This window comes from Arvicanthis niloticus, chromosome 13, assembly GCF_011762505.2.
Source record: "Arvicanthis niloticus isolate mArvNil1 chromosome 13, mArvNil1.pat.X, whole genome shotgun sequence".
In the NCBI taxonomy this organism is placed as follows: Eukaryota; Metazoa; Chordata; class Mammalia; order Rodentia; family Muridae; genus Arvicanthis; species Arvicanthis niloticus.
The window spans coordinates 53,368,579-53,394,863 of record NC_047670.1 but is presented as its reverse complement, the minus strand read 5'-3'; the positions used below and the strand labels follow the sequence as shown (position 1 = coordinate 53,394,863).

The window sequence follows — 26,285 nt, the reverse complement described above, 5'->3', positions numbered from 1 at the left end:
CAAGTGCATCACCCCCATGCTGCAAAGTTTGGCTGCCAATTTCTGCACACGAATGCAAGACAGTACAGGCTCCAATTCCTGAAAGAGACACTGCCCTAAATCTTTTATAAGTCTTTATAGTACATAAAATATTACCTAGTTTGGACGTGTCTTTAGAGGCCTGTTTCCCTGGGTTAGCTCATGCCATATGTTGCTGTTTAGAATGACTCCAACCCTGAGTTACCAGTTTTAAACCAACTTTATTTTATCAATGTTACAAATTTTTAATCATACCCAATAAACTTATAGACCAATAATCTATAACCAAGACATGCAGAACATATTTATACTTTTAAAACCAGTCAGAAACAAAAATGAAGTGGCTACACACATTTACTTATTTAAAACCCGACAAAATTTGTACTTTTTCTAGCTATAATTTTAAGAGAAGCACCTTGTCACCTGCTGAATCCAATAATCATAGTCACAGAGTTTTCTAGGAGAAATAACTGTCAGCTCTTACCATAGAAGCCAAAAAAAAAAAAATGCTGGCCCATTTAAGAGCAGCTTTTACAGACAGTGAGTCCCTGGCAGGGCTTCTCAAGCTGTGCTTGACTACCTAACTACAGGTGTAGGGCTCCAAAGGACAATTGAAACTGCTTTTTATTTTTACATTTTTTTTGATACTAGTTAAAAACTGAATCAAAGGCTGAACATCCAGCAGATAAAGTTTTAACCATTTATTTCTTTTGAACATGAAACACAGAATATTCAAGCAACAAAGCAAAAACACAAACAACACAGACATGGACAGACTGGTGCACCAAGGACAGACAACAGACAGAGAGGGAAGAGAACTAGATGTCCCATGAGAGGGACCCAGATATCCGACTTAAGGGATCCTGAGCTAAGCATTCCTTTAGTAGGAGCCAGAGAAGAGGCAGGATGTCTCCTGACCTCCACCTCTTCCTAGGAGAGCTCTGAAACAGCCTAAGTTCATATTCCTTCTCTTTCTCCAAAGCATCCCCAGATAGTATGGGAGTACTGCTTTTTGAAACCCATGTCTAGGGTGTAAACTATCTCTAGTCAGAGTCCAAAGACTAAAAGCATCTATAAGAATTACCTTCGCTTCTCTAGATTTTAGCATAACTCTATAAACACACACACACATACACGACCTTGTTTTTGCTATTTTATTATATGTAAACCTTTTTTTTAATACAGTGTTCCGTCTTAAGGCAGGCATTTGAAGTTCATATCTTAATACGGAGGTCTCTCCTGCTTGTTTCTCTAGAGTGACCACATTAGAAAGCATTGACAGGCTGTTGAACATGGCCACTGAAACACTTTCAAGATGTTAGTGGTTTTCTTTGCTGCAATGAACAGAGACCAAGGAACACTTGATCTGTCTGCCGCAGGTCAAAATCAAATGTGAAGAGATGTAGCTGCCATCAAGTGAGGGAGGCCAGGAGATAGGATGGACCAGATCTAGCTCATGACTTGATGGATCATGGAGTGCCTGACGGACAGCAAATAGGTGAAGAAATGATACAATGTGCTTGGCTCAAGATGGAATATATAAAGACAGATCTCTGCAGAGCAAGCATGTGTTCTAGAAAAGTTAAAGCCATTCATTCAAAGCTTTAGATATAGAGAGAACTAGAAAGAATATAAATGAAGGGTCCTGTATATTTGCAGCAAAGGCTGCTGTAAATATGGCCCCAAAGAGGGGAACCATCTCACAGCAGTGCAGACCTGTAATTGCTGAGGGAGCCATTGTGCCTCCCACACAAAATTAGCACATTCAGGGGAGACATGTGTTCCACAAAGGGCCATGTGGAAAGAGCAATTCAGTCTCATCCAATAAAGAAGACAGTTCTGAGGGAGAAAACTCTTCACAGGCTTGGTTTGCAACTCCCCACACCCACCACCAACAAAAGGCAGATACTCAAGACACACACAAAAGCCATGTGCAAACTTCACCATGATCAAACAATGCAAGTGAGAACAGAATGACGTAATGCCATTGTGTCTGGATTGTCAAGAAGGTTGTGATTGCCAAGAACCACAGTCCCACAGCAGACCCTCATCTGAAGCCAGTGGGAGTACTGGTATCCAGGCATGCTGGAGGGAGAACAAATGAACAGTGCAGCTGTCTAGACTAAGTCTCTGGGTGTCTCTGTCCTGGTTCCACAACTTGGCTTGTCTGCCATTGAGACCATGAGTTCTAGACACCCAGCCTTCTCCATTGGCCCTCATCTCCCCAGCCTGGCCACAGCTGTGTCCAGCTTTGTCCACATCACTTATTTCTGTACATAAGAAGTGTCCCCAGTGCCCTCTACAGGGTTCCCCAGGCCTCCCCAGGAGCTTCAGACAACCATAGAGGACCATGTCTACTCTTGCAGTGACATGAGCCTGTTCAGTTTACAGTCTGACCCCTCAAGGGACTCACCTGAGAATCCCCCCCTTTACACAGAGCCAGAAATGTGCTATGTTATTGGTGCCTGAGGTGGACAAGATGGACTCAGCACTTGTTAAACCTGAAACAAATCATGCAGGCCTCATCCTCAGAGGCCTCATCCCCACTCCAACAAGTCAGAGGGAAGGAAAGGAAGATCCTATAGAAGACAGGAAACTGAAGAGAGAGATAGAGGGAAGGAGACATGGAAAGAAGAAAAAAGGAGAGAGGGTGAGGAGGAGAGCACAGGTGGGGTATTGCTGTGTCAGGGCAGAGAGCAAGGAAGAACACGCATCTCAGTGATGGTTCTGTGGTGATGGTCAGCTGAGGTCCACAGGCTGAGGCACAAGGCTGCTGGTGAGATTGGGAGGGGGCAGACTCAGCACACCTTCCCAGGCTGTCTATTGTCTCAAGGCGGTGGTGACAGGTAGTCCCAATGCTTTAGGGACTTGAAAAACTGAATAGCTGGCACCTGGGGCATGGGTTGGTAGGGAAGCTTTCTGAGAGATAAGTCCTGGTCTAGGTCCTCAGTCTCAGGGCACAGGCCTGGAGAGGGTGGCTTACTGTGTGGTGAGAGGGGGCCAGGTCCCAGGCCAGGGAGGAAGCAGTAGTCCCCAATTTGCTGAAGAACAAGGAGGTCTTCAGGGCATGGGGATGCTGAGTCTACTTCCTCCCTGGGCTCTCCTGGGCTCACTGTGGGGCTACTTGCCACAGGAGGAGCAGGATTGCCAGGAGGGGACTTGGCAGGGTGGCTCATGATTGGAGGGAGCTTCACATAGTCCTCAAACTCTGGTGGCCCAAGAGCTGGGCTTCCAGAGGGGACCCTGGGCAGCTCAAGACAGAGACTGGGGCTTTGGGCTGAGAGGAACCCTAGAGAGGGGCCCAGAGAGGTAGACAGGGGCTCTGTGGGCAGAGTGAGCACCAGATCTGCAGGAGTGACATAATCAGAGGCCATCATACTGTCCTCATGGCCCCCAGAGTATATGGGCAGAGTCACTGGGTTGTCCCTTGGCTCCTGTTCCTCTACACTCAGCTCAACTGGAGGGCTCTCCTTTGGTTCCATGGAAGGGCTCCCTGTGGTCTCCAGGCTGGACCCACACTGCCAGTCCACAGCCTGCCCCTGCCCCATCACCTGGGACAATGGGACCAATTGCACTTGTCCTCCAGGGGGCAGACACATGTACTCCAAGGAGCCTGGCAGTGCTGGCTTTAGCCTCCCACCCACCTGGGGGAAAACCAGCTGGCCTGGGAGATCAGGCAGGGAGTGGGATTGGGGAGGCCCCAAGTAGGGGCCATTGAAGTCAAAGCTGGGTATTTGCTTCTTAGGTCTGCCAGAAGGAGTTGGTGGGTTTCCTTGAACATGGGAAGGCTGCTCTGTTGGTTCAGATGAGGCGGCTGGGGTTGTATCAGGCCCAGATGGTGGATCTCGAACCATGTTAGGGTCCTCTATGGTGAGAGGTGATACTTCGTTGTCCTCCAAATGTGTATATGACACCCTGTGAGGGACAATACAGGCAGAGATGCTGTACTTACATACTTAGTGTATATGCAGAGCAGGTGAGGCTCTCTGGAAGGCCTGACCCTTCCTCCAGGCATCAGAGTAAGCACTGAGGCATGAGATCCTGTGAATGACAGGGTGTGTGTCCAGTGTCCCAAAGTATCATGAGTCCCAGGGCTCAGTCACACCACCACCCTATCTTTTGTTCCTTGCAGTCTTCAGGGCCGGGTTCACACATGCCTCTGTACCATTCTTGGCTACTGACTCCCTGACAGGTGGGCTTAGCAGGCTGAATTCCTACAATATGCATGTTCAGCCACCCATGAGGACATTGCAATTGCTGGGTTTACACAGGTAACCTGGCCAGAAGTGGCTTCATGCTCCAGGATGCTACTTCTGGTTCCTTGTTTGTTTCAACCTAACCTGGGAGTTAGAAAAAAAAACAAAAAAAAAAACAAAAAACAAAACTTCTCATGTCAATGTGGAGAGGCACTTGCTACAGTGGGGCACCATCTCCTATTATCTATTCAGAGATGCAAGGCTACTCTGATGTGCAGCACAAAGAGGTTCCCTCTCATAGGCTCCCCAAGAGTCAGAGTCAAACTGCTCACCCAAGTTGCTCAGCGAAAAGGTTGCTCTGTGGTCCCTGGGCAGTGGGGTTCTTAGTTGTGAAGGCTGCCATGCTGCCAGGGGGCCAGAGCCCTTTACCTCCATCCTAGAAAGGAAAAAAAAAAAACATTTGTGTCTGTGAATGTGGCACAACATGAAGAAGGGGAAAGTGGGGGGCAACCTGTGCACATGGTATCTTGTACAAGCTCCATACATGGAAAGAATGTCCTCATGGGGGGCCTGGCTCAGGCCTCTGACTCCAAGAAATATAGAGGCAACTGAGGGGTTGTGAATTCCCTTATCTCTAAACCTCTTGAGGGGGCAACCATACTGCCCCCTAGAGCTTCTTCTCTCATGGCACTGGTGTCTACCCATGACCATTGTTCTGTGAGACACGAACAGCTTTGTCCTGTTCTTCACCTTCCCATCTCAGGAACTCACCCTCTAGAGACACCCTGGCTGCAGCCATCTCTCCCAGGAGCTCAGAGGCATCTTGCTGTGCTAGGATTAAGTCCTGTCCTGGAGCCTCTCAGCCCCCTCTCTATCCCCAGGAGCAGACTCTCCTGAGCCATGTTGTGTAGGAGAGTGCTTTCATTCTGTCTGTGGCTCCAGATAGAACTCAGGGCAATTTGTGAGACTCCTTTTCCTTAGGGTACCCTAGCAGTACCAGAGACCCACCTTCTGCTCGCCTACCCTTTCAGCACCTCCACCCTTCCCCACTGTGACAGTAATGGGACAGGGAGCCAGCAGCAGGGCCTGCCTTCTTACCTGGAACAGGAGGCTCTTGCTGGGGTTGGGGATATTCTCTTTCCACTTCCTGTACAGCCTGGAAGATAGCAGGAGGGTGGGGACCTGTGTATTCGAGGTTCCAGAGACCTCTGGGCCAGCTCCTTCTGTGCCCATGTATAGAGGGAAAACTGACACCAGGGGAGTAGGTGATAGGCTGGGAATGATAGTGTGCCCGGCTGTGTTATCCCTGTGACCCCAGAGAGTGGTTTTCACTTTCCTCTGCCCACAGGCTGCACTTACCTGTACCCATACACACATCCAAAGCGGAGGGCCAGGAGCAAGATGAGCATGAGAACGACCAGGATGAGGACTGTCCATAGCGTGGGCATCACTTGTTCAACAAGGAGAAGCAGCATTAGGTGAGAGGCACAAGATGCAGGCTAGAGGAGGAGGCTAGTGTCCCCCAGGCCCTCTGTGAGAAAGGCCATAGACCTGGGAAGAAACCCTGGGTCTGTACCCTGTGCTCAATTGGAGGACATTCTGCTCTAAGCAGCAGCAGTACACTGGGGGTTTGGAGGGAATGACTGAGTTTGGCGACTGGGAGGAATTCTTGAAATAAGGAGTATGGGGCATGGTTTCTGACCCAGGGAGGGTCAGAGAAGATGAGAAGGTTTGCCACAGAAGGTCCCTCTGGCAGCACCCTAGCTTCTTGACCTGGGCCCTTTAAGTCCCCTCCCCATCTCCTGAGGTTGTGGCTCTAGTCCTCCTTCTGCCAAACTGACTGTCACCCTGAGATCCCCCCTTGGACAGGGCTGACCATGTGGAATGCTTCATTACCATCCCCCAGCCCACGTCCTCATTTAATCTTGCACAGCGTGTGTCAGGCTGTCACCATGGGATGGACCAGCGTTGAATGCAGGTGTCAAGGGAAGGGAAATCGGCAGGACTGATGGATCCCCCCCCCAACCTCCCCACTCATCTGTGTGCATAACTAGAATACCTTTGCAGCCATGGTGACAAGAAACCCACATTGACCAATCATGGCTGTCACAAAGGTAGGAGTGTGGTGGTGGCCGAGGGACATACCCCAGTCAGTCGTCCAAGTGGCCTCATTGCTCCACTCGCTCCAGAGCCCATAGTCGCTCTGGAGGTGCTTGACTCTCACTCTGGCACAGTATGAGGTGGCAGGATCCAGCTGTGGCAGGTTCATGCCATTGTTATTACTGAGGGTCTCCTTTTTGCTGTCCTGCAGGGACAGATGTGCTGATGCTGAGCCTCTAGCCAGGTTTAGGGGCTCAGCTGCCTTCCCTGCAGCCACCTCCAAATCCATCGAATCTCTAGTCAGGTCCAGGATGCCAGTCCAGAGCCTGCTGTACCAACCACTGTGGTGGCTCCAGATGCCACCTCTTCCCGCCCTGACAGCTGCATTCAGGCTCAAGATCAGGCTCTCTCCACCTCCCAATGTCTGTCTGATCCAGGAACATCATGCTAGTTTGCTGGATCCTAGGCTATGTGTTGGGGGTCAGGATTGACTTTCTCCTGACTCTCTGTTGGCCCGTTTTTCCACTTCATGTCTAAAGTTAGAATCCTGGCTGACTGGTCCCGCTGTAAGCTCTATGTAGCCCTAGGGTCAGCATCTAGGTGGCAGGCCTCTGTATGTGTGAGATGTGTGCTTGGCAGGATTGTCTCTCAGCAGCTATACCATGGGGTCAGATCTGGTTCTAGGGATAAAATATACCTAGGCCTTGGTGATCTTTGAAACCTTCATTCCATAACTCTGCCAGTCTTGCCCTCAGTTCAGGGAAGCACTGGCCCTGTGACCATGTCATATCACCTTTCTGAACTGACATCTTTAATCAAGAAATTGGATTGTCATTTGTTGATCATGAGGATCGTAAGGCACAGTATTCGGGCTCCTGGAAAATAGGGCTTCCTAGAATGTCCTCCCTTTCTTCTCCCTGTATATAATGTCCCCCTGGTCCTGGACCTCACCTCCCAGCTGTCCAATTTCTTCTTGTACTGGACCTCGAATGTGTGTGTTGTATATGAGGATATTTTCTGAGCTTCCCAAAGCAGGCTGTAGCTGTCTCTGTTCTTGGTCAAATTCAGGGTTGGAGGATGCATCTGGACTGGAGGGAGGATAATTTCAGGCATCATGTCCTCCCCCCAGCAGAGTATCCAAGCTGGTAAAGATACCCTTCACTCTGGACCAATATCCCCAACCCCAGACACTCTGTCTCCTTTGAACTCTGTGGCTCTTTGAATGAGAATGGTCCCGTAGGTTCATATGTTTGAATCCTTTGTATGGTCCCCAGTTTGAACTGTTTGGGAAGGATGAGGAGGTGTGGTCTCATTGGCGGAGGTGTGTTACTGGGGCCTGTGAGTGGGGTCTTTAGTTGTACTTTGCCTTTGGCTTGTGGTTCAAGATGTGAGCATGGTGACACATGCCTTTAGTTCTAGCACTTGGGAGATAGGCAGGCAGATCTCCATGGATGTGAGGTTAGTATGTTCTACAAGGTGACTTTCAGGACAGCCAGAGCTACAGAGAGAGACTCTGTCTTGAAAAACCAACTAGCCAACTAACCAGCAAGCAAGTAAGTAAGCAAGCAAGCAATGAAAGACGTGAGCTCTCAGTCCCTCCTCCAGCTTCCTGCCTCTGAACCTTGCTACAACTGCTCTGCACCATGAATTCTCACCCCCTGGAACCATAATCCCAAAGTAAACTCTCTTCTATAAGTTGCATTGGTCATGTCTTGTCATAGCAATGAAAAAGTAACAAAGGCAAAAGTCCATCATTACCTCATAACAGTGTTATCCCATGTTGGTCCCTGGAAGAGGGAGAGCACCTGAGGTAAGCCTGGGTGGCCCAGAGCTTGTTGGTGCTTCACTGCCAGTGTTTAAAGCATGAAAAAAAAAAAACCCATGGCATTCTATCTTGGTCCATCCACTGTTCCAGCCCTGGGCAACACACTCACTCTGTGGCTACTCCCTCACTTCATCTTCCCCTTTCCCCTGTGAGCTCCTTTCATTTCCCCATTGTATATATGGGAAAACTGAGTCTGGAGAAGATAAAGACTGGGCAGTGGAGAGCTCTCTCTCTCCATTTTTCCCTTTTAGCATCTTCCCTCTGCTGCTTCAGTGGCTGTGGGAGTTGCCTGAAGTCAGCATGGACTAGCAAGTCAGGTGAATATGGGCACGCTCAATGATTTTTTATGTGGGTCCTGGGATTTGAACTCATGCCTGTTCATCAATTGCCCTAACCCACTGAGACACACACCCAATCCAAGAATAGTCATGTTATCTCTGTGTGTAAAAAAATCTGCAAATCTTTGAAAGTGGCAAACGCAAAGATTCCAGATAGGTTCCTGTGTTTATTGAGGTGACCCAATGGACCCCTATGGTACTGGGAAGTCATGCAGAGGCAGGGCAAACTCACTGTGGTCATAGCTGCTGATTAACTTTCCTTGTACCAGGTGCTTAACAGAGACAGTGTACCGGTTGTGCGCACTGGGGTCAGGCACAGTTAGACTGCAGTGGTAGCGGGTGTAGAGGCCGGTCTGCAGCTCCTTCACCACAGGAGAGCATTCCTTCTCCCTGGAGAAGTACAGTTGAGCTGAGAGTAGGGTTGGGGGAATGTCAGATCCAGGTAAGACCTCAAAGTGGTGCGGCCCTGGGGATAAGAAGAAGCAAGGCAATACGAACGGGGGACACTCACGGAGCTTCAGGGCTGGGGCGATAGAAGAGTCCAAAGGAAACAGAGCCAGTTATCTGGGTCCACACCTCCCAGGAGCAGTTGAGGGACTGGATCCCATTAAAGAAGCACTGAAGATTCTGTGGCTGGGCCTTGTCTCCTGTGGGAATACACACTCCCTCAGCCAGTCCACCCTCTCTCACTGGTTGGGACACCAGGTTACTCACAGAGAAGAGGTTCTTGTGGGCAGCAGAGCCTGGCTGAGGACATCAGCTCGACTCTGCTCTGAGCCTGCCAGATGTGTGTCCCCAGCTTGAGAAGACCCAGGTACCTCTGCCCCATCTTGGGAGAGGTGGACCAGCTCTAAATGTTGAGTGCTAGAATGAACTCAGAGACATAGGTGACCCTACAAACAGCCCAGCATTTGTAAACACACAGGTCTATGCTGCTGGTGTTATTGCAGTCATGACTGCATAGCAGTCATTAACAGAACATGGATGTTGACAGAGAGCCAAGCATGTGTGTGACAGAGTGGCCCAGACGGAATACTGGGGACACAGGCCTGGTAGGAGACACTGAGGACGAGGTAAGGGAGATCCTGGAGCCTCACTTAGGTCTAGACCGTCTCCACTTCTGGGCTCCTAAGAGGGGCATTTCCTACCAGCTCCATTACCTGGCTGGGAGTTCCAGTGTACCTCTGGGCTCCATCTGCTGGGTCTGCCAGAGAAGCTTGAACGTGGGGACAGCTGAGTGCGCACACGGGCCACATAGATATTGTTGGGTAGGAAGAGCCTTGGCTGGAGAGTGACCCAAGAGTTGCTAGTGTGGAGGCTGGAGGCATCCTGTGGAGATAGGGGAGCTGAAGGAGGAGCCTGACAGGCCATCCCACAAGGGTGGGCACAGACAGCTCAGGGTCCTACCTCCCAGGAGTCCTGAAGCTGCTTATAAGCCACCTCAAACTGTATGTCCTCTTGTGAAAGCCAGGACACTTGGGCATCCCCAGGTGACATACTCCACTCCAGCAGAAAGTGATCCCCAGAGGGGCTGATGCGGATGTCCTTGGGAGGCGGTGGCTGCACTAAGGGAGGGAAACAGAGGGTTTATAGGGGATGCACACTGAGGGAGCTGAGGACAGCTGGCCGTCTGGGTTCCACTTTTGCTAAAACCTGCAAAGTGTACATTTGGCAGTGATTCTGCCTTACAAGGGCTGGACATTCAACTCAGTGGGGCCTCCTTTTGTCCTGCTGTGTACTGATGCTTTCTGCCCAGAAGAGGGTGCTGTGAGCTAGTGGGCCCCTCCTCTGCTAGAAATCCTAATAGTTCAAGTGCCTATCACTGACTGCTCTAGCCCAGCATAAGTGTAACCCCCACCCCCCATGACTTTCTTGGACTCCTGTGCCCCAATAGAAGCCTTTATCCCACTTCTTGTCCAGCTGCAGCTCATTGTAGCACCCGTGTCTGTCTTTTTACACCAGGCTAAGTTTATCTCTTTTCTGTTCCCCTTCACTAGTTCAAGGCTAGAGATGCAGCTGCCTGTATCTCATGTTTTCTCTGCCATAGTCCAGTCTTTTGAATGATGCTTCCTAGAATACAATACACATGCCTGGTGTATGCAGCATGCCCCACTGTCTCCAGATCTCCCACTCAGGCCCCCTTTGCACTTGTGGTTTCCTGCCTAAGAATTGCTTCTGGGTCTGTGATCCTCCCAAACCAGTACTTGGCTGCAGGGGTCTTATCTTTTTTCTGGGACGTCCATCCTAATTGCCAGAGCCCTTTGGTTTCTACTCCTAGGATGGGGCAGCTGGCTTCTAATTTTTAAGTCTGCACCTCTGAGTCCCCATTAGGATGGACACTTTCAGACAACAGCAGCTATCACGTGATAAAAGCCCTCATCCTAGCATTGTGGGTGGTCAAAGAGGACTTACAATATCCCCCTAAGGACACATATGCTGTGGTCTAGAGGGCCAATACAAGCCTAGTTTCTCCATGAGGCTGCAGTGCTGGTAACATGTCTCCTATAGTCCCTAAGAAAACCTCACAGATGATCCTTGACACCACTTCAGATCACGGTGTAAACACGGGCCTTGTGGGCCTGCTGCACAGTCTGGGGTCAAGAGAGGGTGTGAGGAGCCTGGATCTGGGTAGGAAGCATGGAAAGTGCCTGACAATGAGACTCCTCTTGGTCATCCCTGCACCATGGTAGTACTTGGGGAATCTCTGTGGCCCTTGGAGTCTCAGGGATAGGGCAAGGTGTTGCAGCCATGGGCCAAGACAACAGACAGCAGAGTTCTGTTCCCTGGAAAGTTCTACAGGAGTCACAGGCACAGCTGCTCCAGGAGGGGAGCTTTGTTGCTTGTTAGGTGTCAGAAGCAGCTGGGACAGGAGCAGCCTCGTGTAGAGGCCTCACATCATGTCTGTTCCAACCCCAGGACAGGGTCCCTAAACCTGGGAGACCCTCACTCTAGCCCATCTCCAGTATCCTGCCAACTCTTGGACCCACTTTCTAGGCAGGACCCCAGCTCCTCACCATGCCGGGCCAGTGGAAGCATGAGCTGGATACCCAGATCACGATCTGGCTGGAAGAAGTAGTAGTCTTTACTCGTGGTGTAAAAACTTGTATGGGAGATGTTACATCTTCTGGGCACACAGAGGTGGGATGACGGGCACTCTGACCATAGGAGGTCCTTACTGAGTTCACAGGACACTGGCTGTTTTCTGTTAGGGAACTTTCATTAGTTTCTACTAAGTGACTGCTTGTATCCAAGAACAGTGTCTGGCAGTGCACAACACACACACACACACACACACACACACACACACGCATGAAAGAGGTAGAGAGATATAGAGAGACAGAGTGACAGAGAGACAGAGAGACAGAGATTCACACCCACAGACAGACACACAGATACACAGACATAGGGAGATGGAGACTCACATGCATACAGAGACACATACACACAGCTTATATACATGCAAACAGAGACACACAGACACAAACACAAACACAAACATACACAGAAACAGAGAAACACACACATGCACACAGAGACACACAGACAAACACATAGGTAGAGAGACATACACATGTACAGACAAAGACACATACATACACATATATGCACACACATACACACACACACACACATATATATATATACAAAGACATACTCACACCACACAGATCCCCCCACACATGTACATTCACACACACACACACACACACACACACACACACACACACACACACACGTACATGCACACGTACCTGCCCATGCCGTGAGCATCCTGATGGGAACAGGCACACACTACATCACTAAGTACTATATTGTCATTAGAAAATGTAGAATAAAACAAACACGCAAGGATGAGGAGCCTAGATGTGTCTGTGAGGAGTATGGACAGACTGACTGCGTGCAGTTTGATCAGAATCTACAAGGACTTGTGAGAAAAAAAACAGGCAAATTGTCAGCAGGCTGAGTGCAGCACTTGCAAAGTCCCTGGGGCTGCCACCAGGTCTGTAAGTGGATGTATAGTCTGTGACATAGACTGTATACAGTCTAGTGTCTTTCTAGTATATTAGATTGCTCGCGCCACATCACAATAAATCTGACTGCAAACTGGGTGCAGCATAAAGCTCCAGGCTTCAGAGACTTCTAGTTGACTTTAACATCACTAATTTTGGCAGCCATTCCACAGAGCAGTGTGTTATTCTTGGTCTTCATGGTGAGCTTTGCTGTACACAGCATCTCTGACCAAGGTCACATAACTGGGCTAAGGTCATTCTCAAGGTGAAGCTTATCTGCTCTCCTCCTCTTCTCTGTTTCTTCCCCTGCAAGGATACTATTCCAGAGTGAAGAAACTGAAGAGAGACGTTCATAAAGCTTTCAGATTAGTAATTTCTCTCTAGATGTGGAGCACCCAGGACAGCCAGCGACCTTCATACAATTGAAGCTCTGTGTCTGAAACCCAGATCACTCTGAATCTTATGATCACTTGGTAGGTGCCTCAAAGCCCACCTGAGACCAAAAGGACCCTCTCCCCAAGTCCCTACTGAACTCCTACACTTGTGATGTCAGCACAGGGTGTTCTTTGGTGACTCACTTCCTGACACCTTTAGCTTGTACACTTGTCAGTCTGTCCTTTCCCTGGTCCTAATTACTTTCTCTGAGTACTGGCTCTCCTGCTGTTAGCAAAACAGTCATAGGTCTGGTCACAAGGAATGTAGGTTGCATTGTGTTAGTAGCAAGCAGGCAAGGACTGGCACTGATGAAGTGAGGGACATGGTTTGGTGCATGATTTGAAGGCTTAGGATGACAAAGTAACAAGATAGCTCCATCCTGGTCATTGTAAGTAGATTGAATGGTGGTGCTGCTGTCCAACTTGGTTAGACTTGCATCTGATTGGGAGAGAAACTTAGTAGTGTTGACTAAGGAGCAGGAAAGGAGGGAGAAGACATTTAAAACCAGGCTTCAGAGTCATTTAGTCAAGCTGTGATCTCTTCCCAGGTAATAAAGAGAGATGTTGAGACAAGACATGCTGGACTATCCCCGCAGAAAGAGTGAAATTTGGTTTATGACATTTGGAGTCAGAGAAATGGATTACTCAGATAAAAAGAAGGAGAGGCGCTCGAGTGGCAGGCTGGGTCATCTGTGCTGGAGTTGACCATCCTCATCCAAGGATCTCTGTCCACAAGATCTCCAAAGACTGCATATAGACAGGAAGCCAGGGCTGCATTCCAGGTCTCACCCTCTCCAGGGGACAGAAGAGAAAGGGGAAGCAAAGAGACCAGAAAGAGTTGTGAGAGACACCAGGGGACCTCAGCGAGTGTGGGGACCAGGATGCAGGTAAAGGTGAGCCCCAGGAGGCCATCCTGGGTGGTTTGGTGAAGATGGTTCAGGCCTGGCCATTGGGCTAGGAGTATTTCTCATTGACAGGTGCAGTTTGATGCCCTTGGAGATAGCCAAATTGGAGAGGGGGACTGCATTAATGCAAGAAAATCTGGAGAGATGAGAGGACGATGAGAAGAACAGCTACTGGAGGGTGGTGTTGATGAGGAGGGAGTAGAGAGACAGCATGCTCAGGGCAGGAGAGGCCTGGAGCTGCAACAAAAGCAGCTGTTGGGATGGCAGGATAGCACACATGCAGAGTGACCAGGGATGATGGCTGCAATCACTGACAACACAGAGGCAGGAGACATGTTGGTGGACAGCAACGCCAATGAGCTCAGTGGCACTCACTTCTCTTGCTGGTGATAGAGGGTCATGTTAATGATTCCCTGGGCATCCTCCGTGTCAGCCCAGCTGCAGATGATCTGTTTGGTGTAGTCGTTGTAGCACTGCAGAGTTTTCAGAGGGACAGTTTCTGGTGAGGAGAAGCAGAGAATCAGGAGGGTCATCCTCTCCCCTCCAGGTGTCCAGGTGTCCCCTGTCTCTCTCACTCCTGTCCCACACAAGTATCGTTTTAGAGACAGGGTCTTTCTATATAACCCAGGCTGCCTGAAACTTGCTAGCAACAAACTCACAGAGATCCTCCTGACTCTGTAACCCTGATTACTGAGATTAAATGCATGCACCAGAAATCCCTACTCTCTAGCTTCCTGCTGAGGCCCAGGAGATGAGGTAGAGGCCCTGAGCCCGGTGTGGCTGTGTTGGGGACCATGATGAGGACGTTCCTTTTCAGTCAGGAACATGGGATCACAGGGGATTCTCATCCGTGGTGTATGTTCTGTGCTGCACATATCCTCAAGTAGCATACTGCTTAGGCCCGTCTCTGTTCTCTGAGGTGTCACTTAGTAGGACAGACATAGCAGTGCCTGAAAAGCACCTGGCATATCCCTTTCCAGGGTCCTGATCTGCTAAGCCTTGGCCTCTCGCTAAAGCTGGGCTTGCTAATGTGAAAGTGGCTCCTACATTGTCTGAGGAAGTCCATGGGCCTCAAGGGAAAGCTTTCTAGCTTCAGGACACTCCAGAGTATCCCATAGGGCCTCTGAGTAGAGAGGAGGGCTAGAGATATTGTGGAAGAAAGATCCTTAGGTTAAAGGTGCCCAGAGCAAGGGTTATGGGAATGGAAGTCCATAGAGGAACAGCAGGTCTGGGGGATGAGCAGAGAAGATGCTGGCTCATTGGAGGTTGGCTTTTTGGGGGATAAGCTGAGTAATATGGGTGGAGAGGGATACCATTGAGCTGGATGTGCCAGGACCAGGCAAGAATGAGCAGGAACATGAAGAACAGGGAAGACAGGGGACAGGGGAACACTGAAGGAGAGAAAGAATGTAGGAGAGCCAGGAAAAGCCAGATTGGATACATGGCCTGAGCTGCAGGGGTGCTGGGAGCTTCTGGACTTATGGTGGGTACAGCTCCTCCCAGACCCAACAGTAAAAAGGGAAAATGGAAAGGAAAGGGGTCTTCAGACTTACTTTCTGCCTCTGTTGCCCCGTGTGTCCAGCAGAGAGCCACCAGAGCCATGTAGGGCAGCCCCCAGTTAAGTGTCCCTTGCTGGTCCATTTTGGCACTTTAGGTGTCTGTACAGGAAGCTATGGGCAGGGTGGTGTCCTCATTGTCTTGTGGTTCTGTATTGCTGCTTGGCTGAGGATTGGACCACACTCATGTTACAGGGCTTGTGATTCTTCACTTCTCGACTGCATCCTCTGGGGCTGCAAAATGATGTGTAAGGCTGAGAGCTGCCCAGGACACTGCTGATGCCATGTGACCAGAACCCAGACAAGACACCCTGCTGTGCAGTGCCCTATGAGTGTTCTCTTTTCTTAAGCCTCATTGGGGTAAAGCTTGATCATAAAAGAGTTGGGATTGTTGACTTCTGAGTCAGTAGGTCCATCTTCAGACCACAGTGTGCTTCCCAGAGATGAGAGTGAGGCTGCTGTTTAAGTTACATCAGGCTCCACTCATGGCTTTGATGGATGTGGTAATGGTGGCAAGGCACGCCTAGGTGTGACGGCTCTCTTGTTTCTGTCTCTGCACACACACACACCCAACCTTGTTCTCTAGCACAGGCAGAGACTGGTGCTCTCCCCACCTCTGCTTAGTTTACCTTCAGGTCTCCCACAGGCCCCTCTGCTTCCCAGTTCCCCTTTCTCCGAAGCCTGGGGATTTCCTTGCTTTCACTGAGTTCAGTAGGGAAGTACCAGAGGAGCAGAGCCATTGCTGTTGCATCCTCTCCTACAGCCATTTGAAACTTGAGTCAAGATGCTTACAGCACACACCCAACTGTCCATCTGTCTATCAAGTCATCCATCTACCTATACATCTATATATTACTCTCCTATATGTGTACACATCTGCTTATCCATTCTTGTATCATCCATGTGTCTGTATTATGTATCTATGTCTGTCTATTTATTCACCTATAAGCCACTTATCTGTCTATCAATCATCTATCTACCATCCATCCATCTATCATCTATCAATCACCTATCTATCTATCTATCTATCTATCTATCTATCTACTTACCTACCTATTTATCATCTATCTTTCATCTGCCAATCATCTATCTATCTTACTTTTATCAATCTATCATCTATTATCTATCCATGAAGCAACTATATACATCTATCTATCAAACTATCTATCTATCTATCTATCTATCTATCTATCTATCTATCTATGTATGTTTACCTATCTCCTACCTATCAGCCATCTGCTTATCTAGTCACTGGACACCTGATTGGAACAAGTGTTATTTTACCCCCATAAGATTCAATAAGAATGGAAAAGGAACCAGTCAACAGCATAAAATGATGGAGTATCCCATTTGAAAATACTCACATGATGAATAACAATACTCACAAACCCAAATTTCTGTCTCACCCTCCCATAATAAGGTCAGTTAAAAAGTTACAAACTAAATCAGTTCAAACCTTTGCTGCTGGTGCCCTTGAGCTGTGTATGCTTAAAAGTAACCAAAGGATTCTGTGACAGAGGGATGAAAGGGTTTTGCAGCCAACTGCCTGCCTTTCATAAAGCCTACAGAGTCACTGAGCAAGGGGAAAAAAGGCATGTACCAACGACCAATGTCTTCATCTGGGAGGATTGCTGTCACGAAACACCACCGATAGTTCATAAAAACCACAGAAATTTATTTCTTGAATTTCTGGAAAGTGGCAAAGCCAAGGTCAACACACACGAAGGTCTGAGGTCAGATGAGGCCTCTTCCTCACTGATACTGCCATAGTGGGGGCATCAAGGGAGCCTCCTGGGATGTCTAATGTAAGGACACTGGTCTCCAGTACCCTCCCCTTGGGGATGGAGTTTCAACTTATGAGTTTTGGGGTCCATGAGTATTGAGTCCCTAACAAATGAAATCATGGAGAACAAATTATCATCTACTGTAAAAGACAAGAGAGTTGTGTCATCCATTTAAATACACACGGAGTATTCATGTTAGCAGCCGACTGAGGTTTAATGCCCATCATCAGCCAGGAAGTGTGCTTTGAGGAAATCAATGCTTCTTGGTCAAGGCAGCTGTTAGAATCCTTGCTACAGGAATTGGTATAGGGGTGTGGATTGATGGGCTACAGTGGCACAGGTGTGTGAGGCAGGCTGGGGCTGAGCCCAGGTGGGTTGGCTGAGGACCTGCCCTCTCTAACCATGCTTCCCTGAGAGCTTGTTATTTCCTGATCATTGGTGGCACATGTGTCCTATGTCTGCCCCAACTCAGACTGCTCTGCCATATTTTACTGATAGGACAGAGTTCAAGGACAGGAAAAGTTGAACCTCTGAGCCTGGACCGCTTGGTGACTGCAGAGCCTACAGCAATTTCAACACAGACTGCTGTTGAGAAAAAAAAAAGCCAAGAAGTCCTAAGATAGGAGACTCTGGCTTTTAGAAATATCAGTGCAGTGATAAGTGATGTCATAGAATGGACATCACAGTCAAGCACCCGACTGAGGTGGATGTGCAAAGATGGGGCCAAGGCCAAGCAGGGGACACTCTCAGAATACCACGGAAGCACTGGGAAGCAGACCAAGCTGAGGGTAGAGGATCAGGGATAAGCATGGGAGCAGTGTCAGCTGCCTCGCTGTCTCCTGCATTTATGGGGTCATTATTCACCAGAATAAAAGGTAAGGATACTTCTTACTCTCTCCTGCCACTAGGCATGGTCACATGACTAAATCCTATCCAAGGAGTCATGACAGAAAGCCCTGTATGTATCTTTCCACAGACTACTTAAAAGGCATGGGCTCACATGGGAAGAAGTCTGTTTGTTTCACTTTTGTCTTTTCTTCCTATATCTCAGAAATGACAGTTGGAACTCCAGTAGCCATTTTGGATCATAAGGAAAGGATGGAAGCCCCATGAAAGGAAGGTGTGATAGAAAAAGAATCTGGCTTCTTCCTGTCCCTCTGAGGTACCCACCTCAGCATAAGGTCTGCTTCTGCGAGTCTCTCTGTGAGGGGAAAACGGAACAGCTGTGGGGTTATGCATTGCTCATGGGAGCTTCTCTATGCCATTAAATTGCAGCTGGAAATATCCTCTGGGTTTAAAGAAGATGGCTCTCCACTAATCAAGAAACAAGAGGGGGAAACTTGATTCAAGAAGGCGCTGCTGACTAAGGGGCAGAGACTGAGTTCAAACTCCCAAGGTCCCCCAGTGGAACATCAAACTCCCTTATGCAGTAATGTGAACATTCAGTCTTCCAAGAACAGAAGGGTATTGTCGGAGCTTCCAGAAGGAAACACACAGCAGGCTGCCTCCAATAGGGCAAAGGTCATCTTGGCAGATAATTTCTGAGAAGAGACCCTAGTTTCTAAACACATAGCAAGGGGACTGGGGGACGGTTCAGCAGGTAAAAGTATTTGCACAAGTCTGAAAGATGTGAGTTCAAGTCTCCGATTCCACAGTGGAGAGAATGAAGCTGCTGAGAGCCACCCATACTGTGAGACATGTGTGCCTTGTCCCACATAAACAATAATATGCAAAATAAATTTAAAAAGACCAAGTCTTTATTGCTGTTCAAAGGTCAAACAAAGATTTTGGTTACATGAAAGAAGAGAAGAAATTTTCAGATATTTCCTGAAAAGAACTTATTCTAGCATGTTTTTTCAGGAAAGACAGATTTAAAGCAAGACAGCATGCCATGTGGGAATGGAAAAAGCCGCGCGTGCTTTTGCAGTTAAGTAGGGAAGATTTGCCACTGAGTGAAGCAAAATTGAGTGAGCACAGGGTGCAGCAAGAGCCAGGCAAAACCTCAGAGGACTAAGGTGGGAGGGGCTAGGAGGCAGGGGAGGGGGCGGGGGAATAGGAGAACTGAAAACTGGCTGAGGACCTGCCCAGCTTTATGAGGGCACAAGAATGCTATTAAACCCAAATGAGGTGTGGAATATAGACAAGAACTGGCATTGAGAGGAAGGATTGAGTCAGGGCCTGTGTGGGCGTCAATTCAAGATGCTATTGAGTGAGTGGTGGGATTATTCCAGACTAGGAATTTGGGGCTAGGCTGGGCAACACAGTCAGAACCTGTCTGAAAACAAACCAAGGTAGGCTTAATAGTCTTTGAGGATGAATGGTAAGTATAGAGACAGGAGGATCTGAGAGAAAATGGGGAGTGTAGGGGTGACAGAGAGGGAGAGAAGCAGGAAACCAGAAGTGTTTCTACACCCTAATTCCTGAGTGCATGAAGAAATATGCTTGAAGGGAGGGCAGACAGGACCATTTCACAAGCCAGTCAGATCCAGATTTGTTAAGGAAGTGTGCATGCTGTCCATGTATGGAGCACTTGACAAGGGAAGGAGAGAAGCTCAAACGTCCACTCCCAGAGCGTCGCCAGCAAGAGGCTAAAGGGCCAATTTACTTGACAGGGCCATGGAAATGTTTAATGTGCAAACCATTCTGATGACCTGAGTTTGTTCCCCTGATACCCAGGCCAGTGTCAGAGCCTGGGGAACTTGGGCTGCCCCTGCTGACCAACTCTAGCATGGGAGAATTTCCCACCTCTGTCTCCAGGGGTCAGTTTGCTGAGAATCGTCCGGGAGCTCAAGGAAATGGTAATAAAGAATATAGAAGGCTGTGTGATGCCCTGAGCGAGCCGATTCTGAATCTCAAGACACGGAGCAGAAGAGGCATGAGCATTGGTCAATAAACAACTGGAGTCACAGCAAAACATCAAAACAATCGTGCATATAACCAAGTGTGTCCGAGCTGAGAAAGTTAGTCTGCCATCTCCAGCCTCTGAGGCCTAGAGGGACTGCACACTCATGACTGGTGGCTTCTAATCAATGAGGGGACCATGCTTTCATGTTAACTTGTTTCTTTACATCCAGATCCAAGGTGAATTAAAGATCTGAAACCCCAAACTAACCCAGGAAGAGCATTAAAACTTCATCTTTGAATTTAGAAGTTGAGTAAAATATTGAAACCAGAATCCACAAAGCAAAACAATATGCAAACCAACAGATAGGGCTGGCAAGGTGACTTAGTGTGTGACATACAGGTTAGCAAGTGTGTGAACCTGAGTCCAAGGCCCAGAAGCCACATGGAAAAGGCCAAGTATGGTGGCATACCCTTTAGGTTCCAGCAATGGTGATGCAGAGAGAAAGCCATACCCCAGGGGCTACCTGGCTGGGACAGCCCAGTCTACTTACTGAGTTTCAGTCCATTGAGAAACCCTGTCTCAAAAAGAAGGCATTCTGTATCTTAGGAAGGACACCTGAGAGTATCCTCTGGCCTCTGCACATGAACACATATGTACCCACACATCCATGGTCATACACCCAGAGCACACAAAACTGGGGCAGTGGCAGGTCATAGAAATATTTTATACAACATAGGATATCTTAAGCTTAAAAGGTGACCCAGGGGTACATATTTTCATCACGTGTATCTAAATCTGAATGCATGAAATAAATAGTTTGGATGACAGTGATGTGGGTAACAATGATGAAGCAGCATGAAGGGAAACTTCATCCTGCACACTAAGACTTTTAGAGGACTGTCTGTTGCCTTCTGGTGCTATGTCAGTGGGACGACTGGAGAATCCCAACTAACATTTTAAGCAGACCTCTGGGAACTGACTCGTGCCAGAGATGCAGCAGGACTGGAGGATGGATGCTATGCAGGTGTGCAGGGGAAGTGAAATGGGCTCAGGGAGGACATGTGACCAAACCAGGACAGAAACAGTGGAGAGCTTTGAGAAAGGCATGATGGGAAAGTTCCAGGATGTGTGGCCCATAAGGGGTTTGTGGAGTCAGTGAGACTGAGAGATGCTCAGGAACCTGGAGAAAGGCATCATGTCTGCACTGAGTCAGATCTTCTCCTGGATCTCAGAAGGCCAGGGAAGAAAATGTGGCACAGAAAGGAAAGCTTTACTCGGCTGGATGAGAGCAAAGGAAAGGAGGAGAGATATCATTGGTGAGCCAGAGGGCTTTGCCAGAGCAATGGACCCCACACAGTGGTGAGTGCCAATGTGTCTCACAAATTGAATGACCGTTGGCATGGTGAGGTGCTAGCCAAGAGGGAAACCAGATGTGTCCTCAACACTCCACTGTCCTTGAAAAGTGGTGAACTTGGCACCCTGTCTGGAACCTACAGACCAACACCTACTTGTATATATTCACTCACGAGCGTAGAAAAAATAACTATATTCTTCCGGGTTCATTTTCTAACAGTCACTCTTTAGAACTGACTTAAGTGGGTTGCTGGAGGGCTACTCTCCGTTTCTGGATTTTGTGTTGTTGTTGTTGTGTGTACAAACGACATACTGTACGCAGTATTTGCTCATGAATGTTCCTTAACTCCAAGTAGTGGGTGATAAGCCCAGGTTTCTGATCTCCTCCCATTCTGAGGAACCTCAAAATAAAGTTTAGATAAGGTAGAATTTCCACAATCACTAATCTTTAAACTTCAGCCGAGGATGCTGTGTTCTTTGCCAGATTGGATAGATAATTTAAAAGCTGACACTTCTAAATATATACCTAGTCACAAGAATGCATCTCCAAGGTCTACAATTCTAGCTTATTCTAACTATTAATAAGTCAGGTGTCTGTGGGTTTTTTTTTTTTTTTTTTTTGTCTTTCTTTGACATTAAACAGAATATACTCACACACGCACATGCACACACAGACACACACACACACACACAGAGAGAGAGAGAGAGAGAGAGAGAGAGAGAGAGAGAGAGAGAGAGAGAGAGAATAATCTGGTATGTCTCTGGGCCCTTCCCAAGTGAGCTGGCCAGATTATACCCAGTACCAAGGGAGGTTGTACATCTCTGCTCTGTCACCAACATTTCTTCATCATTGAAGGTAAATTTTCTCTACCCTCTCTCTTTCTCCTACCTTCTTCCACTTCTAGTTGACAGGAGAGGTGTCTACATCTCCTACTCACCCTGGCCCACAGATGTGTGACCTGAAGCTCAGGATAGGGACAGAAGTAATATAAGGGTGGCAAAGTTAGGAACCCAGTGCTTAGTCCCAGCTGAGCATTTGAGGGAGTCCTCCCTTCCACCAGCCCTCGAGTGATCAAGCTGGGTCCTCCCAGAGCCACAGAGCACACCCTACCCGAAACCTCCCAGAGCTTGGACTTTGTACCCAGCTCGAATACTCCCTACAAACCACCTTGGAGTCTTAGACATTGTCTTCATAGAGAGGCCAAGTCTGAGGAAAATGCTACCCCAGCTTTCTTATCCTGCCCTGTTCCATCCTGGAGACCCCCTAGCCCTCCCTATTTGAGCTTATCCTCAGCTCTGCATCAGGAAGGCAGACACTCACCTCTGTACATGGGGGACAGGCAGCCTCCTTCGGGAGCCTCCAAGTAGCTGTGAGCCATAGGCTCTTCCTATTTATTTGTGCCCATCTGGAGGAAACAGAGAGCAGATTGAGGAAGTACCAGTGCCTTTTCACAAGCAGCTTTGCCTGCTTCTCAGAATTGCGGACATGAGCCTCTGATAATACTCACGACATTTATTTCTGATAGAGAAGCTCTCACCCCATCATCTCCTGGTCAGCTCTCATGTACCCTTCAGGTCTCAGGTAGGAAGGGCCTCCTCCACACCCCCTTCCCTGACTCCTCTGGAGGAAGCCAACAAAGAGGGCATTAACTACCTCCCTGCAAGTGTGTGCCCAGAGACAGACAGAGCTTTGGTGGACCCAGAGGGTACCCCTTCTCAGCATGTGGCCTTATGCAAACCAGCTACAGATGGCCTCTTCAAGCCTTGGAACCCCTTGTGATATTTTTTTAGAAGCAAGGGCAGGAAGGAACAAAGTCACCATCAAGGACAAAGGACAGGCTTGTTGCTCAGTCGGCTGTGAGGAGAGCAAGTTTGCTGTAGCACAGAGCTTGCTGCCAGGATCAAGCTTATTCCAGGTGTCACAGGTCTAAACACACATGGGGCCACGGGTATCACACAAAGCACCGTGCTTACATGGGGGCAGGGTAGATGCCTGTGGCTGGGCAAAAGCTCCCAGTGGTTTCGATGATCCAGGCAGTTCTGGGTATGTGATTGAAATGTCTCAGTCACTGGGTTCCTGGGCTGGCTGACACACCATTAGAGAGAGGCACAGTCCACTGCTGAGTGGCAGATTTGAATCCCCTTAGACCCAAGCTCTGAGTTGGGACCTCTAACTTCACTGTCCCTTGACACAACTCAGGTACCAGCATCCTCTGGAGACCAGTGCAGAATCAGTTCCCTGTACTCCACCATGATAAAGACACCTAAGGTGTTTTCATCTTTGCCAATTAAGTCACCACATTTATGACTATGGTAAATGGGGGAAAAGCCACCATGAAAACAAAGCTGTAACTCACACAGCTGCTCTCAAGGAGGGGAGCATCCTGGGTCTCTCCATCCCAGGGCAGTTCCAGACCCAGGCTCTCAGTTTGGCCCTCTAACTTCACTTGTCTTCTGACAGTCAAGGATTCCACCAAAAATGACTTGGAGGGTGGCTCTGAACACCATGCAGTGACAGGGACGATGGCCTGCTTCTTTGTGCAGACATTTACGGTGAACAGCTGCTGACATGTTTGCCCTACGGATGTCCCATATTGCCATCCATGCAGTTGACAGAGGGTAGCCTCTCTCCATCCTAGAAAAATCTCACTTTAAAGTCCTCCAAGGGGGCACTCATGGAAGACCTTGTATCTGAGCCCTCTGTCACACCCACCAGGTTGGGAACTTCTTCCAGACCATAGCAGAGTCCCTGCAGCTGCATGCTGAGCAGTTACAGGGAGAGATGAGGAGCTTCTCTCAGCAACATCCCTGGGAATGAGCTCTCCAAAGGAAGGCCAAAGACCAAAAGCTTTTTTCTGATTCTCTAAGTACATCACAGAGGGAGAACACAGAAGACAGGAGACATTCAGTCCATGGCAGCCAGAGAGCCAAGTTGAGCCTGGTAGGTCTGTTTTCTTTTTTGGTTCTCTCTGTATATCCCTGTTACTCTTCTGTGTCTGAGTCTGTGTCTGTGTCTGAGTCTGTGTCTGTGTCTGTGTCTGTGTCTGTGTCTGTGTCTGTGTCTGTGTCTGTGTCTGTGTCTGTGTCTGTGTCTGTGTCTGTGTCTGTGTCTGTGTCTGTGTCTGTGTCTCTCTCTCTCTTTCTCTCTCTCTCTCTCTCTCTCTCTCTCTCTCTCTCTCTCTTTCTCTCTCTGTTCCCTCTCCACCTCTTCCTCCCTCCCTCCCTCCCTCCCTCCCTCCCTCCCTCCCTCCCTCCCTCCCTCTTCTCTCCCCTCCCTCCTGTGCTAGGAAGGCCAGAGCTGTCCAGACAGAGCTTGCAATATTCCACCCTGATAGGGAAATCCCTGGCAGGAGTGGCTAGAGAGAAGCTTCTCACCCCAATGTCTCTCAGGTACTACTACCCAACGCAATGTCTCCTTCTGCTGTGACAAAGTCAGGAAGGGATTGTCTTGAGCTGGAGGGGACAGCCTTGAAGAATGGCTCTCTGGGCCTCCTTCCCTGAACCTGCCCTCTTCTCCTTGGCAGGGGCTGAGAATTCAGGGAGGGGCTACAGTAGATTGCTGGCCACTAGGTTCCCAGGTTAGGAGAGTTCTCAGCATGCAGATCTAAGTGGATTGGTCAGTGCTTGTTCAGGATCAAGTTGGCTCCTCTGTGGATTTCAAGCTTAAGAGAACTGCAGGGTACAGATCTTTCTAGCCTGGCAAGGATTTCTGTCACCAGGGAGCTTGGAAGCTCTACTTACTGCCCCAGGAAAAGCCTTACCACATTGCCCACCAAGAGACTCATCTTGGTAAGGAGCTGGATTATGGTTAAAACCTATGCAGACCCTAGGCCTGGGCTCTTTCCAATGTTTGCCTGTTAGGTCTATGCAGGAAGACTGACTTCCACCCCAGTTTGAGGGGCAGGATATCAAGGACTGGGTACCCAGACTGTCATGGTTCTCCATATCTTCGTGTCCCTGGCCAACTGTTCTATGTCTGAATTCTTCTCTGACACCTTGGGCTGAGGTCTTCAAGGTGTACATCAAGTGAGGTGTCCCCAAAAAGAAGGAGAAGGGCCTTGGCAACATTTATCCCCTTTCCACTTGTAGCCCTCACACCATGCCTTCCTCTTTCCTTTCCAAGTCTTCCCCAGACTGCTAGAACTTTTGTTCTGGGCTCTCTCAGCAATAAACAAGTCATGGATATGCTGACCCAGCTATCCCGCTGTCCACTGTCCTCAGTGGAAGAATAGAGCAATGGCTATGTCCTTTGAGCTGGGCTTCTTATTTTAGTCACCTAGCAAGTCATCACAGGCCAGCACCTTTGTCCTTTTCTGGTTCCCTCAGTCACCATAACCCTGGGTGGCTCAGCTGAGCTCCTGACAACTGGGACCCCCTTTTCTTGGGTAAGCAAAGATGTGCCTCAACCTTGGGCCTTCCTGTGGGAGAATCCAGTCCACACCTAGGGGGTCACCTAAAAGTGGAATATTGGAACTGGACAATGGTCCACCTGAAGAAATGGGTTTGTGGATGATATAAAACCAAGCAACCGGAAAAGCTAGAGCAGAGTGGAAGGGAACAGCTTCCGTCTGGTCTCACAAGGACCTTAGATGTGCCCCAAATGAAGTTGTTTATCTCCTCAGATAAACACTACAAGTGGGCAGGGCTCAGCCTCCTGAGCTCTTGAACACAAACTGAGCTTGCAGCTCTAGGGTTTCACAGACAGGACACTACGGCTCCAGGCATCTAAAGGCAGGCTGCCTACAGCTCTAGGCTGCAGTTTGTGCAAGCTCTAAGCCTTCCTAAACTAGAGAGACTCACATCTCTGGGCCCTGAGAAATAAAACCTTAGCAGAGACTTGTGGGTTTTTACGTCGGCTGCTTATTGCTTTGAGACTTGAAAACCAGGCCTGAACCCTGAAAGCCAGTCCTGTCTCAACTCG

The 26,285-nt window shown here is 48.7% G+C and overlaps 1 protein-coding gene across 1 annotated transcript; it reads right to left on the bottom strand.

The window, feature by feature from the left end:
• Positions 1-227: 227 nt before the first annotated feature.
• Positions 228-22,773, bottom strand: LOC117719059 (interleukin-3 receptor class 2 subunit beta-like). Its single transcript, XM_034517133.2, has 14 exons — positions 22,686-22,773; positions 15,380-15,616; positions 14,202-14,325; positions 11,492-11,679; positions 9,885-10,042; positions 9,638-9,806; positions 8,989-9,124; positions 8,710-8,867; positions 7,266-7,402; positions 6,360-6,519; positions 5,574-5,664; positions 5,313-5,370; positions 4,547-4,650; positions 228-3,933 (listed from the first exon to the last, which is right to left on the bottom strand). Exons 2-14 carry the CDS (start codon positions 15,465-15,467, stop codon positions 2,847-2,849), a joined length of 2,658 nt encoding a protein of 885 aa, XP_034373024.1. The 5' UTR covers positions 15,468-15,616; positions 22,686-22,773; the 3' UTR covers positions 228-2,846.
• Between the last annotated feature and the right edge of the window lie 3,512 nt (positions 22,774-26,285).